Source organism: Polypterus senegalus, chromosome 8 (genome assembly GCF_016835505.1).
Source record: "Polypterus senegalus isolate Bchr_013 chromosome 8, ASM1683550v1, whole genome shotgun sequence".
NCBI classification, from domain to species: Eukaryota; Metazoa; Chordata; class Cladistia; order Polypteriformes; family Polypteridae; genus Polypterus; species Polypterus senegalus.
In genome coordinates this window covers 138,453,097-138,471,004 of record NC_053161.1, presented here as the reverse complement: position 1 = coordinate 138,471,004, position 17,908 = coordinate 138,453,097, and the positions used below count along the sequence as shown (strand labels likewise).

At 39.4% G+C, this 17,908-nt stretch overlaps 1 protein-coding gene across 1 annotated transcript in view; it reads right to left on the bottom strand.

Moving 5' to 3' along the window:
• Positions 1–13,494, bottom strand: part of chst11 (carbohydrate (chondroitin 4) sulfotransferase 11) — a 261,706-nt gene extending 248,212 nt beyond the window's left edge. The window contains 1 exon segment of the mRNA XM_039761823.1: positions 11,843–13,494. Coding sequence (XP_039617757.1) covers positions 11,843–11,960 — 118 coding nt within the window. The 5' untranslated portion in view covers positions 11,961–13,494.
• Between the last annotated feature and the right edge of the window lie 4,414 nt (positions 13,495–17,908).

Below are 17,908 nucleotides of genomic sequence, written 5' to 3'. Positions count from 1 at the left end.
TTTGATTTTGTGTTTTATATTGTTAAATCGCTCTGTCCAGGTGTTGCTCCTACCTTGAATCCACTGACTGTTGGGATAGGCTCCAGCTGCCCTACAGCCCTACCCTGGATAAGCAAGTTAGGAAGATAGATGGACATTACTTTAAAATGTGATCTTATTGCACTATGAAGTGCCTTACGGTTGTGTGCCCTTTGGCAATGCTATATAATAAAGATTTACCAATTAAGCAGTTGAATTTTTAGAACACTTTTCTCAGTTCTAAAGTTGAGTTGCATAGCATTAATAAGAAAACATTGAAGAAACAAAGCAACAATAACAACACAAAAAAAATAAAGATGGCAAGCACGAACGAAAGAAAAAACATCTGTACAAAAGGAAAAAAGATTTAGAGAGAAGAAAGATGTGAATTAAAAGTAGAGAACCTTTTCAATTCAGATTTTAAGGGGGGGCAGTCACAAATATATTGGGGGAAATAAATGTAGAGTTTGGGGGCCATGGTACAGAGTTTGGTCTATAATAATAATAATAAAGGAATAAAATCACTTAACAGTTTGACAATTTTCTCCTGCCACAAACAGATGAGTGTTTCTTGGTTCGCATGCACTGACAAATTAAAATTGGCAGCATTTGTCTGTATTATTAATTCATCATGTGATGCAATCAGTCAATGCATGCATGTTTGCCAGGGAAAATGATGCCAATTAATAAAAAAGTCTGCGCTACAAAAATACATCTTATTTACAAATTAGGCAATGGTAGTTGTGAGGCACCGGATGACAAAGGGATTCTGTTTTTTTGTTTTAAGTTTATCTGAATGTCTCATGCTTTCTCACAAATTAAGTAATGAATTAAATATACAGCACCTTTCATGGCCAGGACAGTGCAGTGTAATGTTCTTGAAGTTAAATTGGGATGAATTACAGGATGTTGCCCTGCCATTAAGTCAACATATAAAGTAGCAATGAGTTGGCAGACAAAAAGAATGGACAATGGCACAGAAGAGCTAAAAAAGTAAAAAAAAAAGAGACTTCCACGGTCTTTCTGTTAATTTTCAAGAATTAATTTTTTGGAAGGGCTTTACACAACAGGGGTCCACGCAACGGGATCATCAGGACTGCCAGAACCGTGTATCTTTGATATCTATGAGGCAAGTCGTGATTAAATTGCAGCTGGACCTTACTGACATGTGAAAGAACAGATAAGTGTACAAGAGACCCGTGTTCAATGTCACATCATTACTGTACTTCAGCATGTCCCATGTCTAATGACATGTCTGTCTAGATCCGTAGCAACTCCCGGGTGTTTCATTTTAACATCAATTTATCAAAAAGAATCAAGTGGCATAGCAGTCAGTGTGCGGTTTAATGTTGTGGTCTGCTGGAGACACAACAGAAGCTCAAAAGAAGCACAATGCCTTAACAAACTTAGCAGAAAAGCCTGTTTCATCACAGGGTGGACCCTGGACACTATGGAAGCTGCTGTGGAGAAAAAAAAAAAAAAAGGAGGAGGGTGACAAAATTTGATTTCATCATGAAAAATCCCCTCCATCAGGAGGCACCCTCTTGGAGTACTTCAAGCCACAAGCTCATTCCACTATGGTGTGTGGAGAAGCACCTCTGGGGTACTTTCTGCCCACTGCTATCAGGCAATTCAATGCTTCCTCCCAATGTATTAATTAAATTCATTATTAAATTATCTTCAAAATAAACATTTATTTATTGATCAATTGACTGGCTGTATTATTTCTCCTGTGAGTCTGTATTATTGTTTTTTAATGTTTCTGTTACTGCTTGCACCACTACAAATATCAAAGCTAGAATGAAAACATTTTTAGCAAAGATGCAACTGTTTACCTACTAAAACAGGTGTGCAAGCATTAAAAATATAAAAGGCCACGCTGCAAGTTCATTTTGAAATTTCTGTACAATACACAACTATTTATTTAAACTTAATTATCAATTAATGAAATTGATTGATTGGTGGTATTATTTGTCCTGTGAGTCAGTAATCTTTTTTTTATGTTTCTGCTGCTGTATGCATGTGAATTTCACCATGACATTAATAAAGTTTATCTAATCCAATTGAATTTACCCTTACACTTTGGAACTATATACTGGTATGTCATTTTCTTTTACATCAACTTGAGTAACAGATAGAATTTAGTCATAGACTGTTTCATGTAAAATGACTCATTTTTTTTTCTTTTCCCCCGAATCACAACCCCATTCGTATGCCTGTCATGTGGGTTGAACTGCAGCACTTAAAAAGGTACCTATACTTTGGAGCTCCAAGCTTGTTAAAATATATGGCATCTTCTCAAAAAAAAACATTTTCTTCCTTCTAGTAGAAGACTTCAGCATCTCCTTCATTTAAAAGAAGTTCTTTGTATGTGGCACTAGTGCTCCCAATGCCTTGTTGGCTGCCAAGTGATAATATATGTCACGAGCTTCCTTCATTTAAGATCTCAAAACCCCAGAGCTGTTCATGCCAATGCCATAAGTCACATTACCATTGAACAAAGGCATTGCTAATCTCAATGTCAACCCAATCATTGGACTACTAAAAACCCTCTGGTTGTATTCTCCACTATTTCTGCCATTGTCGTCTTCTTCTTGCTCCATCACAGTACCCAGTTACTAAGTGACTACCCAGTGACTAGCATTGCAGTCATCTTTTCTATTCCCATCTGAAAAATGGCCCGTGCAGAGTCCACCAATTTTTCCAATAGTTTTCCCCCACAAGGTGTCTTTCCACATTTTAAACACTGACAACTCTAAACTTAAGGTAAGGAAGTGTGACTTATTTGACTGGCTGGAATAAGAGGGTCAGTACCATAAATGTACAGGATAAAACAAAGACCGATTCACTCATTCGGGCTTTTATGCTCAGAATGTCTTGTTGGTAAAGAACCTCAGACACACATAAAGTGACTCCTCTTTCTCATCTAAACTACTTACTTAGACGCACCAAGCCTCTTCAATGTATATTTGCATGCTTTTTGCTTCACACCATGGCTTTAAAAGATCTATTCTTTTATATACCGCTTTTCACCATAAGAATACAGGTGTAAAAGTTGCTATATAAAAGCATAGAGTATTTGTGCAATGTGTTGTCATTTTGTTTGTAGGCCAAATTAAACAAAGCCCCTTGGGCATTTGGTACTTAGGATTCAATACACGTGGCACAGCAGAACTGTTGTAAAACTGCATTTGGGCTCGCATTCATTTACCAGCTGGACTGCCTTCTACTGTAAATCGTGTATAGATCATACGTTTTCCGCAGACTCATATAGGGCCTGTGGTTTACCCCCACCACCAAAGACTTGATGCTCAAATTTCCAAGGTACAGATGTTTGGCTGCTACTTGTTCAACTCATTTTTACTGGGATTGCTTAAGGCTGCTCATAACACTAAAATTTATGAATGCATGAATAAAAGGATGAAAATGTTCCTGGGGCAGTCTAGCAGAAGGAACAACCAGGATCAACAATTAGGACCATTGTGACAACAAGGAAGGTTGAAAGTCTTCCATGGGTTCACTGGGAAGCCAAGGGTATTTTTTGTTTATGTGTTCTCTTTATTAAAATATACACATTTGTTTTACACAAGATGAGATTTGAGGTAATGCTTACAGTGCAAGGCTCTGTATAGAAGAAATGACAGAGATGCAAAAGTACAAGAGGTCAGTTGGAGTAGAATTGATTGCATCAGCACTGTTGAAAGCTCCACTGAAATTATAGAGAATTTTTTTTCTCCTAAGGAGACTCAGATCTTTTGATGTACTTTATGCAGCGAGCTGCTGGAAATGTTCTACCAGTCGATAGTAGCCAATGTGTTGTTCTACGCTGCGGTCTCCTGGAAACACAAGTTGAGCATAAAAGCAGCACAATGCCTGAACAAACTTATCAGAAACGCCTGCTTTATCACAGGACAAAACATGGACACACTGGAAGCTGTTGTGCAAGAGGATGGTGGCAAAATTGGAGGTCATTCATGAAAAATCCACTCCAGCCCCTTCAGAAGGTGCACTGTTATAGCACTTTTAGCCTCAGGCTCATTCCACCAGGATGTGCTAAGAAGCGCCTCTGGGGGTCTCTTCTGCCCATTGCTATCATGCAATTCAATGCTTCCTCCCAATGTATTTGTTAAATTCATTATAAAAATATCTTCAAAAATATACATGTATTTATTGATCAATTCATTGGCTGTATTATTTCTCCTGTGAGTCTGTATCCTTGTTTTTTTTAATGGTTCTGTTACTGCTTGCACCACTACAAATATCAAAGCTAGAATGAAAACATTTTTAGCAAAGATGCAACTGTTTACCTAGTAAAACAGGTGTGCAAGCATTAAAAATATAAAAGGCCATGCTTCAAAGAAGAGGCCTTCTTCCGATTCCATGAATGCTTCAACATAGAAATAATTACGGGTAAAGCTAACACTAAGTACACAAACCAGATGTGTACAATGTTTCCTGTCCTTCTGAATTATGAAGATCTGACAGATGGAACCTTGGATTAAGTTTCACCATTCCAGTGATTTGGGTTCAATTCTCAGCCCAGTCATTGTCTGTATGGAGCAGCATATTCACTCTTTCTCCTTGTGATCTTCCTCAGGGAGCTCCAATAAACATGCAGACTGCATTAACTGGGATATGTAAATTTGCTCGGAATGGGTATACCCTATGACAAACTGGAATTGTGTTCATGCTATTGATACTATTAGTTCTCCATGAAGCTACTGTGGACAAACTCAAATTATAAAATGAGAAGATTCAAGGACCATGGATGGTGCATTTCTGCAACCGACTACTACATGTTGTACTTAAGGCAATGTGGCAGTAGCAAAGGCCTTAAACTCAGGCTGGGAGTTCAAATCCTACTACTGACAACATGTGCGAGTCACATCACCTACCTTTGTTCCAATTGAAAAAACAAAAGAGATGTAAACAATTGTATCTCACATGTTGTAAGGCATATCTATATCTATATCTATATATCTATATATCTATATCTATATATTTTATTTTTTTTTTTATAAATTTGCTTGAACATTCTGGCCGATTTTGCGACTTCTCTCATTGCGCTATGTATCACAGTTCGCTTGTGGTACAGATTTATTTGGGCAAATCCAAGAGAAACGCAGTGGGCCGAGGGGAGGAGGGTGTGGCCCTCTTTACTCACGTGCCAGCCTTGGAGCATGCCTTACATTCACTTAGCTAGCGAATGAGAGAACTACTTAACAGATTTAGGTTGGGCTTTTTTGTAGAATTTACTTGAACATTCCAGTTGATTTTGCAGCTTCATCACACTAAGAATCATAGTTCGCTTGCAGGAGCGATATATTCATGCTAATCCAAGATAGAGGCTGCGGGCTGAGGGGAGGGGGAAGCGTGATGTCAGGAGTGGAGAGTCGGTCTACCTCTGTTTTGGAGTGTACCTTGCCACCACTTAGCTATTGATACCTTTTTGTTTATTGATTTTTAAAAAGTTTGTCCTTTTTCACTACTACACGGGAGGAGCCATGGGGGACGGTTAGTCTTGTATAAAGGTGTCACACAAATAATAAGTAATAATGTTGCTTGAACAAGGAGACATGCAACGCTGCATATAAATTTGAAATTAATCAAAACCAATATACTCTCAACAGAACAGTCAACAGCAGAGGTGTCATAACATCTACTGGACAGTAATGTGACCACTAACTATTGCCACCGAGTTGTTATTCTGCAGGCCTCCATATTAAACTAATCCACAGCCAGTAATTTGCATTTGCCCTCAGAGACCCCAAAGAGGCAAGTCTAAAATTTTCAGCCTTTGCCCAACAAGGAATCAATAGGAATTTGTTTAAATTAGGGCTGGCAGGATTGGACAGAGCCAATAATGCCATATGCATTTATTACAGAGATGCTCAACACATCTTTCCGACTTCCATCATGAAATGAAGTGCACAAATGTTGTGCAAGTCATTATGAGGGGGACTATGTGAAGGTTTTCAATTTACTGTAGGTGTCACTGTTCAAGCAGCTTTAGTTTTTATGGCATATGTTATAATACATATGAAAGGTGTAAATCAACAAGGATGCCATATATCATTTATGTACCTATCCAGGAAACACTAAAAAAAAAGTACATTCAGAAGGAGTGGGTGCCTATTATGGAAGTACAGACCAGAAGATCCAGTCCACTACAAAGAACACTCACGCCAAACATTCTCTCATGGCAGACCAAATTAGAGATAATGAAATGTGCTATATGATTAAAGAGAACTACAAAGCATAGCCACCTTGGCCATGTGACCTCACATATGGGTTTGCTGGTTTTCACTTTAACCAGTTTCTTAATCAGCAGCCAGTTTCAGCCTTTAAGTGACCTTCTTTTTCCCAGTTTTACTTATACATCCTCGGAGACATGCAGGTTAGGTAAATTAACTCCATGAGAGTGTGTGAGGAGGTCCTGTAATTGACTGGTGTCCTCTCCAAGCTCCGTTCCTGCCTTGAACTAAATTCTGTCAAGATAGACTCCTGTCTCTTTGAAGCTCAGTGTATTGAGTAAGTTTTGCACTGGGATGGAGTTTTAATTGTCTAGTTCTCAAATTTGTAGGATGCAATAAAAAGCTGATCACAAAAAAAACCCACCACCCAGCATTGCACACTTCACAAAAGGAAGGCTCTTCCAACCCTCCATCTAGGACAGCCCTGGATGGGCAGCTCAGGACACATTCAAACACAAGGCCCCAGTTATCAGTTAAAACTACCCTGCATGTCTTTGGGATGGTGGAGCAAAATTGGAAGACATGGAAACAAATGAACTCACCCACAGGGAGAGGCATGCAAACTCAAAGAGAGATGGTAGCCATTCTAATAATCAAAATGTAAAAACAAAAAATTATCAGTTTTTGTTGGACTACTGAACTGAAAAATCAAAAAGAAAATTGTTGTGGTTGCACAGTTTAAAAGACTATTTGAACCACAGGTGTGTTCATAAGATATGGAGGGGAAAAAAAAAAAAAAAAGTTGACATTAATTGGTTTCGGTGGGAAACAACGTGGTATGTTCAGCTTGTGTGTTCATATAAGAGGTGAATACAAATAAGGACTGAGGTATCACAATTGGTCCTGGTAGGTGTTATAATGAGCTAATGCATCAAACATATAAATGCAGCCTAGGAGTTTCCAAAGCACAACACAAACAGTGATGAGTGTTGTAACATCCCAAGCCGAAGACGGACATAAACCAAACTAATTCTCCTCATAAAAATAACCTTAAACAAACTGAACTGTCAGTCATAAGGATGACACCGTGGTTAGCACTGCTCCCTTTACGACCCGGGCACACCTTGTGCGGAGTTTGCAGTCAAGACATTAAAGGAATTGGCCTGAAATCCCAAGCCAACTCTGACCGAAGTAAGGTGCTTCATTGCACTGTGGCCACAATTTATAAACATATCCTGTATAAAGTACAATCTACTGCAAACAGAGGATGGTTTACATTAACAGGCACTATATAAAGCGTTACAATTTCAACTCTAAGTATTATTACATTAAATTTAGTCAAACTGTGTTTTAAAGAGCTCTTGATGCAAACTACCTCAAAGAGCTGGAAAAAGGCAATCAAGAGCAACATTTACATAGGCTACGAAATAAACACATTGAATATTTATAAGAGATACAGCATGGCAGCCAGCACTTAGTAGGCAGTGTTACAGAGCAGCAGGAAGGAGGAGAGATTTGGATGACAACACTAGAAATGACTACCTCTTAATATACTCCTAAATGAAACTGTATAAGACACCTTTCACATCATGAAAGTTCTTAAAATGTCACTCATACTGCAACTCCAGAGAAAACAGCTCATGTATACTGTGCATACAATTTATTTGACTGATGCTTTGTAATTATCCAAAGTGAATTACAAATCACAAGTGCATCAAGACAAAATATCTTCAGGTTCATCAATGGCACCCCAACTGCCCAGCAATACAAATGAGAAGAGTCTTCAGACTGAATCCGATTATCATCTAAGCCATCTCACTGGCAAATACAGTGAGACAGCAAAGCAGAAAATGGTGCATTTGGACTGGAATGACACAAAGTAAACCAAATTTCACTTTTCAGAAATCTAAATGGGAGAAAACTTGTTCAGTCTGAAGACTTGGAAACATTCCACAAACGTCCTGCATTTCTCCTCTGCACTAAAATAAATGTAATCTTTAACATGTCAGCTCTGCTGCTAGAGTTGGCATTTGCTTACTATGAAGCACATGTGTATTGATCATTTTAAAAGGCAGCACGTCAATAAAAAAAAAAGACATTTTCTTGATCAGCTTGTATTTTGCGATTTACATTTTGTGATGCACTTCATAAGACGAATCACCAAAAAGGTGTTACATAAAATGCAAAAAAAAAAATACATTTTCAAATAGATCTTAACCAGGATGAAACACAGGCATAAGTTCATTGTGTGCATATATACACAAACACTATTACATATAAACTATACACAGAAGGGTGTGTATTCACAGACAATTATAAATGTACACAAACTCATTAATCACGCATCTAATGTGAAGTACCAATAATTGTGTGCATTCCATAATAGATTAAATATAAACCAACTCAAACAAAACACACACTATACATATTTCAACAATGGCTATTTATTTTCCACTGTATCTTCATTTCATCGATTGCTTTCCACACTGTCGAGAGGCGAAAATGTAACCTAAAACCTAAACGCAACAAATGAAAAGATACTCCTTTTAAAGATGAGCACTAACGAAGCAATTTGTCAAGACGATCGCGCGTCGACTTATTTCCGTTTACTGTAAGCAATTTACGTCTTTCAAACACCGCATCATCGTAAGATTCGCCGATCACTTTATGAAATTACACTATACCTGCGATAATGAGAAAGTAAACATTTAGAATTCGTTCATTAACAAATGGCTTTATCGCGAATTACAAGGGAGCGATTAAAAGTAGGCAGGTCACCTGAAACTCAAATCTTATGGATTATAAAGGACAACTAGTGAACAGGAACGGTGACACGATCGAGATCTGAACCCAGTGTTTTGTTGGCGGGGGCAGCTTTATTTTTAATAGCACTTAACTGAAGCATCACGTGACAACACTACGGAAAATAATTTAAGGAGCACATTTCTCACCTAATAAACGACTTTTTAAACGGCGTCTTTAAAAATGAGCAAAGCCGCAGAATCAAAAGCAAACTATCAACGAACTTGCATGCAAAAGAATATTTATCAAGTGTTCAATCGAACTAATTAACCACTCTAATGGAGTGCGGCTTCTGCGATGGACTGGCCCCAGACTGCACTCTGATATAGTATTTTGTCCATTCATAATCTATTTTAAAGCAAACATAACCAATTTATCGATTCATTTTATAAACGCCTGGGCTGGACACGGGCACTGATCACACCGGACGGGTGCTTGGCGGTCCGCTTATTCACAGCAGTTCACACTTATGAACCCATTAAAAATCACGCCGGGAACCTCACAACATAACTTTGACCTCTGGAAGAAAATCGTAATAATAAACTGAATTCTTGGCAAACTCATCAAAGACGGCACGTCAGTTGGAATTCGCGACACGTGATCTAAACTTTATATTAACGATGTATAATTTTTCAACGATCCATTAAGCGACCCTTGTCTGTGTATACAAGTCGTTTAAAGAGGACAGCCTCATTTATTGATACAGATCGAGTCCCTACTAAAACTTCAATACTATAGGTTTTTGTTTAATTATTTGGCATCGCTTAAACATGAACAATTACTAAATGAGAAAACAGTTAATTATACACAATGATTAATTTCTGATAAAAAAAAAATGCGAGATGTAAAAAGCAAGTATGGTTGTTGAACGTTTCATTCTTCTGTGCTGCGCCTTTAACAGCAAGACACGTTAAGGATGCGCTGCCCAACGGCAGAGCAAAGTAACAACTCCGATAGATGCCGCTCGACTGTTGCTTTTTCTACCTGGCAACGTGCACATCAACACCCAGATGTCTATAGCTGCAGACCGCTTCTCTGGACGGAGCGCGATGTCTCACTTGTACGTTTGCATTAAGGCATTGGTTTATACATTGAGTGCAACTCTTAAGCAAATCTGGCACATTTTGTGGCATAACACTGACACAACGTAAAAACTGTAAATGACATGATTTCAACTAAACAATGTTGAGGCACCATGCTTATTTTGAAACAGCGGGAGTTTCTGACAAAGTTAAGCGTGAGTGTGAAACTGCGCGCTCCAATGCTTAGCCACTGTATAGCGCCTTTAGCTATGCGCGTGTTTTAACAAAACCCACACAACACCGCCGAAGAGGAACGACTCCTGTTCCACACTGAGCGTTTTAGGGTGTGTCTTGTAAGACTTTGAAAAAAGAATCTTATAATAAACGCTTGCGAATTTGCAAGAATCTCTTTGCGGTTATGGCCTCCTATAATTTTCGCGGAAGGATAATTCCAAACTTCAAGGAGAACTGTCGGGGCATGATTTACTCATTCATTGTCGCCACTGTTGAAAGGGAAACATGCAAGTGAAAGTGCCCAGGGGTATATTTTTAGCTTGCCAGAAACTATTAATAGCTATATAATTTTTGCAACTTTTTAAATCCAGTAACATGAACTTCCGATGCTCGGGAAACACTTACGGAGAAGGCGACCACATTTCAGCGTGCAGACGAAGATAAAGAAGGGTGACACTCGTGAGATACCTGGTGTTTCCAAGTTTGTGTTTGTATAAATGGGATCTTTTGAGTGAACTGTGTCATTGTAGGAATAACATATCAAGACCTTGCCTGGTGAAGTTCAAAAGAGCAAATGTGTTCGTTTTACTCTTCCACAGAAGTGTAAAAAGACTATCTAGAAAAGCGCTCGATAAACACCTGACTCTCCAGAGACAAAAGCCCACTCAAACTCGTGTAAGAAAGCCCACCAAAACTGATTACAGAAATTCTGTGCGCGCGGCCAAGTGACAACTTTACAAGTTAAGTTTGATCCCGAAGTGGCTTGGACAAGGTGCGTGTCACATCAAGGGGCACCGCTTTCCAGTTCTTCTGGCGCCACATCGTTGCCAAAGCAGTACAATTCCTTTAAAAACGCCACATATACCGCTTTGGAAAGAATTTTCACACTGAAATTCTCTAATGCATCCGTTGATTGGGTTTCTTTTGAATATGTTTTATTCACGTTTTCACTTAGCAAACGCTTACTCGTAGTTGGCACAATAGGCGTTGTAATAGTTTATTCTGAAAGACACTATATAAAGCAAAATCACAATGCAGTTAAAGCGTCGCATTTTTTTAACAAGATAATAGAAATTGTTTAGTCCTTTTAGGAAAACCAATCCTAAAAAAATTAGCGTGACACCCTTTATGACCCACGTGTAACAAACACTTTAATATACATAGGTCTTATGTGCAAGTCTTGTAAAACCGTTTAGGATTTCATAAAATGTAAATTCACAAGCAAAGCAGTAGGAAAGAAATAATAACAAAACAAAAAAAAGAAAACACTTTCCAGACTGACGGCGTAGATATTCCGCCGGGGAACCTGCAGGCTCATTCAATTAGACATTATCGCGCGTGTCAGCAAATTAATGCTAATAGTCGTGACCGACCGAACTCCACTCAGGATGGTTATCGTTACCAAATGAACAAGCAGACAAGGTGTGTTTAAATGATTGCATCGCACAATACACTCCCTCCCGTATCTCCTAATATATTCAATTACAAGACACTGACTGTTTCCCACTAAACAACTCGAAATGCAAACGTCAACACGACAAAGGGGATGTATGCAATTATGGTGGGTCCTACCTGGCTGGAACATACTTTGAAAATAGAAGACGACCAGAATAAAAGATCCAAAACAAGTGGCCAGCACCATCCGGCATATCCTGCTCATCCTCGTCAGCTCGAGTAGCGCCTGTTTCATTGCCGGCTCCAAAGATGATGTGCGGTTAGCGGAGGAGAGCGAGCCGCCCCGGAGTGTCTCCTGCTCGAGGACAGAGTGCACCGATTGCCACGGAATATTTGGGAGCCGATGCCGCTCGTTGAGGGTGCTGAGGATGATACTGACAGCTTTCTCGCCTCATTCAGCTTCGCTGTGATCGCAGACCGTACTATGCAGGCGGGGAGGTGGAAAGCTTCTCCAATGGAATTTGCGCTCTTCCGAGGAGAAAGCGAAAAAAATCACCCCCTCCCTCATGGAATAAGGCGAATGGGCGCGTCCAGGGCTTTCAATGAAAAAGACTTTGTGTGAACTCGGGAAGACCGTCAGTAGGAACACCGCTGGGTCCTTGTGTCCTTCGACTCTGTCTTTTTTTTTGGCCAGTCTATGGAGGAGGTGGTAGTGGTGGTGGTGGTGGAGGAGGAGACGGCTGGTGCTGCGCTTAAAGTGCTTAATAATACCTCATTTATTCTGTCTTCAGAACGTTACCCATGTACGTTTCTCAATGCATTCACCTCTCTCTGTTTATCCTTTTCACCAGCTGCTTGCTGTAGCAGTTCTAGCCGTCTGTCTAAGTCTGGTTATTCTTCCGTTATAAAACAAAATACTAATTTAACAATATGACTCACGTAAGACACAAAGAGTGAGATCAGTTATTTGTTATTTTATTGTGAAAAATAGCCTATTCAAGGCGTCGGAACCAATGCAATATTGAACACAAACCATGAAGAATCCACCCTGGACGGAACGCCAGTCTACCACAGGGCAAACTCCGTAGACTTAATAATCGCAAGAATTTGAAGGCAAGTGTAGGCATTAAATGCCGCCTAACGTAATGCAGCTGTAATTCATATCTAACAGCAATAGACTAAACAAATTATAATGGTAGGATTAAACAACAAACTCCCAAGTATCGGTGATCGTGTGCATTCATTTGAATGTTACCACACCACCTACACTTCAGAAGAGGAAATCTACCTGAAGCTAAGCATATTTGGGCCCGCCCAGTACTTAAATACATTGGGTATGCTCGAGTTGCCACTGGAAGAGGTGTTAGTGAAAACAACAGGGGGCGCTTTCCCCGTAATTTGTGCGCGGGGGACATCGTGCTGTAAAAAAAATTTCTGTCCTTGACGTAAATCCGAGTTCCCGACTCTCTGTTGTCATGAAAGATCCCAAGGATGTTTCCCAATGTTCTGGCTAAATTGCCCGCCAGAAAACCCCACCACCTGCCGCTTATTGACCAACTATCTCTCTTAACCTTTCGCTTGAAGTGGTCCAGTGCGTACCGGCACTTGTCAGTTTTTAGCAGTTGCTTACCGACAGTGTTTGCTGAGCACAAGCAGTGTTTGTGAGCGTACGGCCAGGCATCACGCATATCCCATCGATCTCAACCAGAGGGTACCCGCATTTCAGGCACTGGTGAGCGTAATGGTGCAAGATTGGCAGCCGAGGTGGATGCGGTGAGGTGGATGCGGCACATTGGTGGGGGCTGAAAGGGTGCCTCACTTTCAACGTAAAGCGCTTTGAGTAGGTTAGAGAAGCGCTATATAAATTAGCTTTGATGTTTATAAAACTAGGGTGGCACAGTGTTTGGTGGTGCTGTCTCATAAACTATGCGTCCTGTCTGAGCGTTCTCAGTCATGTCTACATGGATTTTTTTCGGCTACTACCTTAGAGCTTTTTCTCACTTATTCCCAAAACACAGACAGTATGTCCATTGATGGACTTGAGCAAAGTCCACGGCTGTAGCCTGCAAGGCCTAGTGCTGCAAAGACAGGCTCCGGGTTCCCATATTTCTGATTTAGATTATGCAGGTTTGAAAATATTATTTAATTTTACAATGTGAATCATAAGTTTAATATAACATCAACATTAAGGTAAAATGTATCATAGAATAGGTAATTCATTTTGTTAAATGTGTGATTAAGAAAGGTATGAGACAAAGCAGAGAAAAAAAGTCTAAAAAAAGAAAAATACTCACTCATGAATTATTTTTGGAATCTTGAGTTTCTTTTGGAACTGTTCATGTTTATTAAAGCATCTGATTGCAGAATCTGGAAATGATAGTCTTTATTGGATTGTTCTTCTCCATTACATCTTGCCAAGTTGCTACAGTATAAGATAATTTATTTAGTTATATATCATTTTAACAGGAGAATTCCTCTTCCCAAAGCCATGTTGTCAATATGTAATGATGTCTAGTTCAGCAAAGAAAAAACAGGGTGAAAAATGGAAAGGAAAAATGCAGGCCAAATAATTTAATCAAATTTCATGCAGTAGTTTTTGTCTGTGGTACAAAATATCAGATGCTCTTTTTACATGTAAAGATTTCAATGATGTAGACTTTTAAATTGTACCTCTTCATGACATACAGTGGTGCTTGAAAGTTTGTGAAACCTTTAGAATTTTCTATATTTCAGCATCAATATGACCTAAAACATCATCAGATTTTCACTCATGTCCTAAAAGTAGATAAAGAGAAACCAGTTAAACAAATGAGACAAAAATATTATACCGTACTTAGGCATTTATTTATTAAGGAAAATGATCAAATATTACATATTTGTGAGTGGCAAAAGTATGTGAACCTTTGCTTTCAGTATCTGGTGTGACCCCCCTTTGCAGCAATAACTGCAACTAAACATTTCCGGTAACTTTTGATCATTCCTGCACACCGGCTTGGAGGAATTTTAGCCCATTCCTCCATACAGAACAGCTTCAACTCTGGGATGTTGGTGGGTTTCCTCACATTAACTGCTCACTTCAGGTCCTTCCACAACATTCCGATTGGATTAAGGTCAGGACTTTGACTTGGCCATTCCAAAACATTAACTTTATTCTTCTTTAACCATTCTTTGGTAGAACAGCTTGTGTGCTTAGGGTCGTTGTCTTGCTGCATGACCCACCTTCTCTTGAGATTCAGTTCATGGACAGATGTCCTGACATTTTCCTTTAGAATTCTCTGATATAATTCAGAATTCATTGTTCCATCAATGAAGGCAAGCCATCCTGGCCCAGATGCAGCAAAACAGGCCCAAACCATGATACTACCACCACCATGTTTCACAGATGGGATAAGGTTCTTATGCTGGAATGCAGTGTTTTCCTTTCTCCAAACATAACGCTTTTCATTTAAACTAAAAAGTTCTATTTTGGTCTCATCCATCCACAAAACATTCTTCCAATAGCCTTCTGGTTTGTCCACGTGATCTTTAGCAAACTGCAGATGAGCAGAAATGTTTTTTTGAAGAGCAGTGGCTTTCTCCTTGCAACCCTGCCATACACACCATTGTTGTTCAGTGTTCTCCTGATGGTGGACTCATGAACATGAACATTACCTAATGTTAGAGAGGCCTTCAGTTGCTTAGGAGTTACCCTGGGGTCCTTTGTGACATCGCAGACTATTACACGCCTTGCTCTTGGAGTGATCTTTGTTGGTCGACCACTCCTGGGGAGGGTAAGAATGGTCTTGAATTTCCTCCATTTGTACACAATCTGTCTAACTGTGGATTGGTGGAGTCCAAACTCTTTAGAGATGGTTTTGTAACCTTTTCCAGCCTGATGAGCACCAACAGCTCTTTTTCAGAGGTCCTCAGAAATCTCCTTTGTTCGTGCCATGATACACTTCCACAAACATGTGTTGTGAAGAGCAGACTTTGATAGATCCCTGTTCTTTAAATAACACAGGGTGCCCACTCGCACCTGATTGTCATCCCGTTGACTGAAAACACCTGACTCTAATTTCACCTTCAAACTAACTGCTAATCCTAGAGGTTCATATACTTTTGCCACTCACAAATATGTAATACTCAATCATTTTCCTCAATAAATAAATGACCAAGTATATTATTTTTGTCTCATTTGTTTAACTGGTTTCTCTTTAGCTACTTTTAGGACTTGAGTGGAAATCTGATGACGTTTAGGTCATATTTATGCAGAAATATAGAACATTCTAAAGGGTTCACAAACCTTAAAGCACAACTGTAGTAACTGTAGCCTATAAACAGCAATGTACAAAAACAATTGTATAATAAGATACAAATGTTTCATCACCAGCACCGAAACCAACATCATCACTATCCCAGACAACAAATGAACTGATTATTTTTAACCAAATACCTATCTTATTGAAGGGGAGTAGACTTGCCTATTTTCTCTGGCAATATTTTCAGACTTTTAATACAGAATCTTGTTAATTCTTGATACTTTCATGCAGTGCATGCATCCATTGCTTTCAAACACACTTAGTTCATTTCAAGGGTTAGAGCCTACATTTGGGGTAAGGTAAGAACAGAACCCACCCAGGGGAGGGAGCCAATATGAAGAAGAACACACTCCCGCATGTTTGAACCCCTACAATCCAATTTAAAGCCTCTGTAAACCCAACAGATGCCTCTAACGTGGGAGGAAAAAACAGCATTTCTGGGGGAAACCAAACTGGAATAAAGTAAGGACCTGTAAAATCCATGCAGACATGGGACATTAAAGCTTCTATAAGAAAAACGAACCAATATTCTGAATTATTTTAAGTATGTCAGGAGTTTAAATATTAAATGTGCCTGGAACTGTCAATTCTTTACATCATAGTTTAAATCAATGACAGACTCACCATTTATTGCACTTAAAATGATCGTGTCTCAGCTTTTGTCATTTCAGTTATTGCAAAAAAGTAACGTTTTTCTGGGAGTCATTTTGAGTGAATGGAGCTTTTGGTTTGTGTTTGACTAGGTTGTTATATTTGCATTAAAATAACACCCAACCACCCAAATTTCTCTCCCATATTGCATTCAATGCTGCCGTGATAGGTTCTGGCACCCTATGGTCCTGACCTGGATAAGCAAGGTTAGAACATTTAAAGACAATTTTCTTAAGTTGTTAATTTAATACATTTCTTCCAATAAGAAGCAATTTTAATTAAAGACAAGAATTTCAGACTTTGGCAGACCAAGATATTCCTGGAAAGACATTCAGCTTATGCGTTGTAGACGCAAGCTGACAATCTGCCTGTTCTGAAGAGCTCACCCAGGCACCAATAAGCAGGCCTCATCCTGTACCTGGAAGTGAACTCTGATCCAATCAGCAGAAGCTGTACCTTCCCTTTAAAACTAAGTGCATCTCTCCTTTTAGTCTTGCTTGTGGGGGGTTTGGAAATTTTCTCTCCTTGGAGCTATTGGGGCTGCACAATCTGAAGTGGGCGATTACTAATTGTAAGATCCTCTCTTCCCAGCCCAGGTATAGCTCTATGCCTGAGACTGAATTGGAAAGGCAGGGTAAGAAAATTAATGGATGTTCAAGAAGGGAAACTCACTGCATAAAACATACTTTTCTCTCTGCGATGCTACGGAGGATAAGCCAAGGAACCTGTCATTCAAGGTGTGCTGTGAAAGACAACACCACACCACAGGCACAGAGACAAGACCATATGGCAAAGATGAATAAGTGCATTAACCTGAAAATTAAATTCCCCACTTGAACCTTGATCAAAGACAATGCCCATTGTGTCTCTCTCGTTTCTTCTGCAGATGTTCAGAGGGTGGAAGGTTTCAGAGGATTACAATTCAGAAGTGCAAGGGTTGAGTACGACAGCCCCTGTGGTGCTCCAGTATGTCCAGGGTCCAACAGTTGTGAGGTCTCAAATGCTAGTGTGTGGTATCACATTTTGTAACTTTAAGATGATACTGTTTTGGTACTATAATCCAATTAGTATTCAGAATTGAAAGCTTCAACTAATAAATACAAGAGAATCTATGGAAACAAAGGACCCTATCAGCATTTCTCCTAGCAAAACCTGAGAAATATTTTTTCACAGGCTAATAATGAAAACAAAAGCAAGAATGTATAATAACAAGTCAGAAAATGTATGCATTGCGTAACATTCTGGTGCCTTCAAGGGTTGTGCAGTCTCTGTGGCCCTCAATAGACTGAGGTCA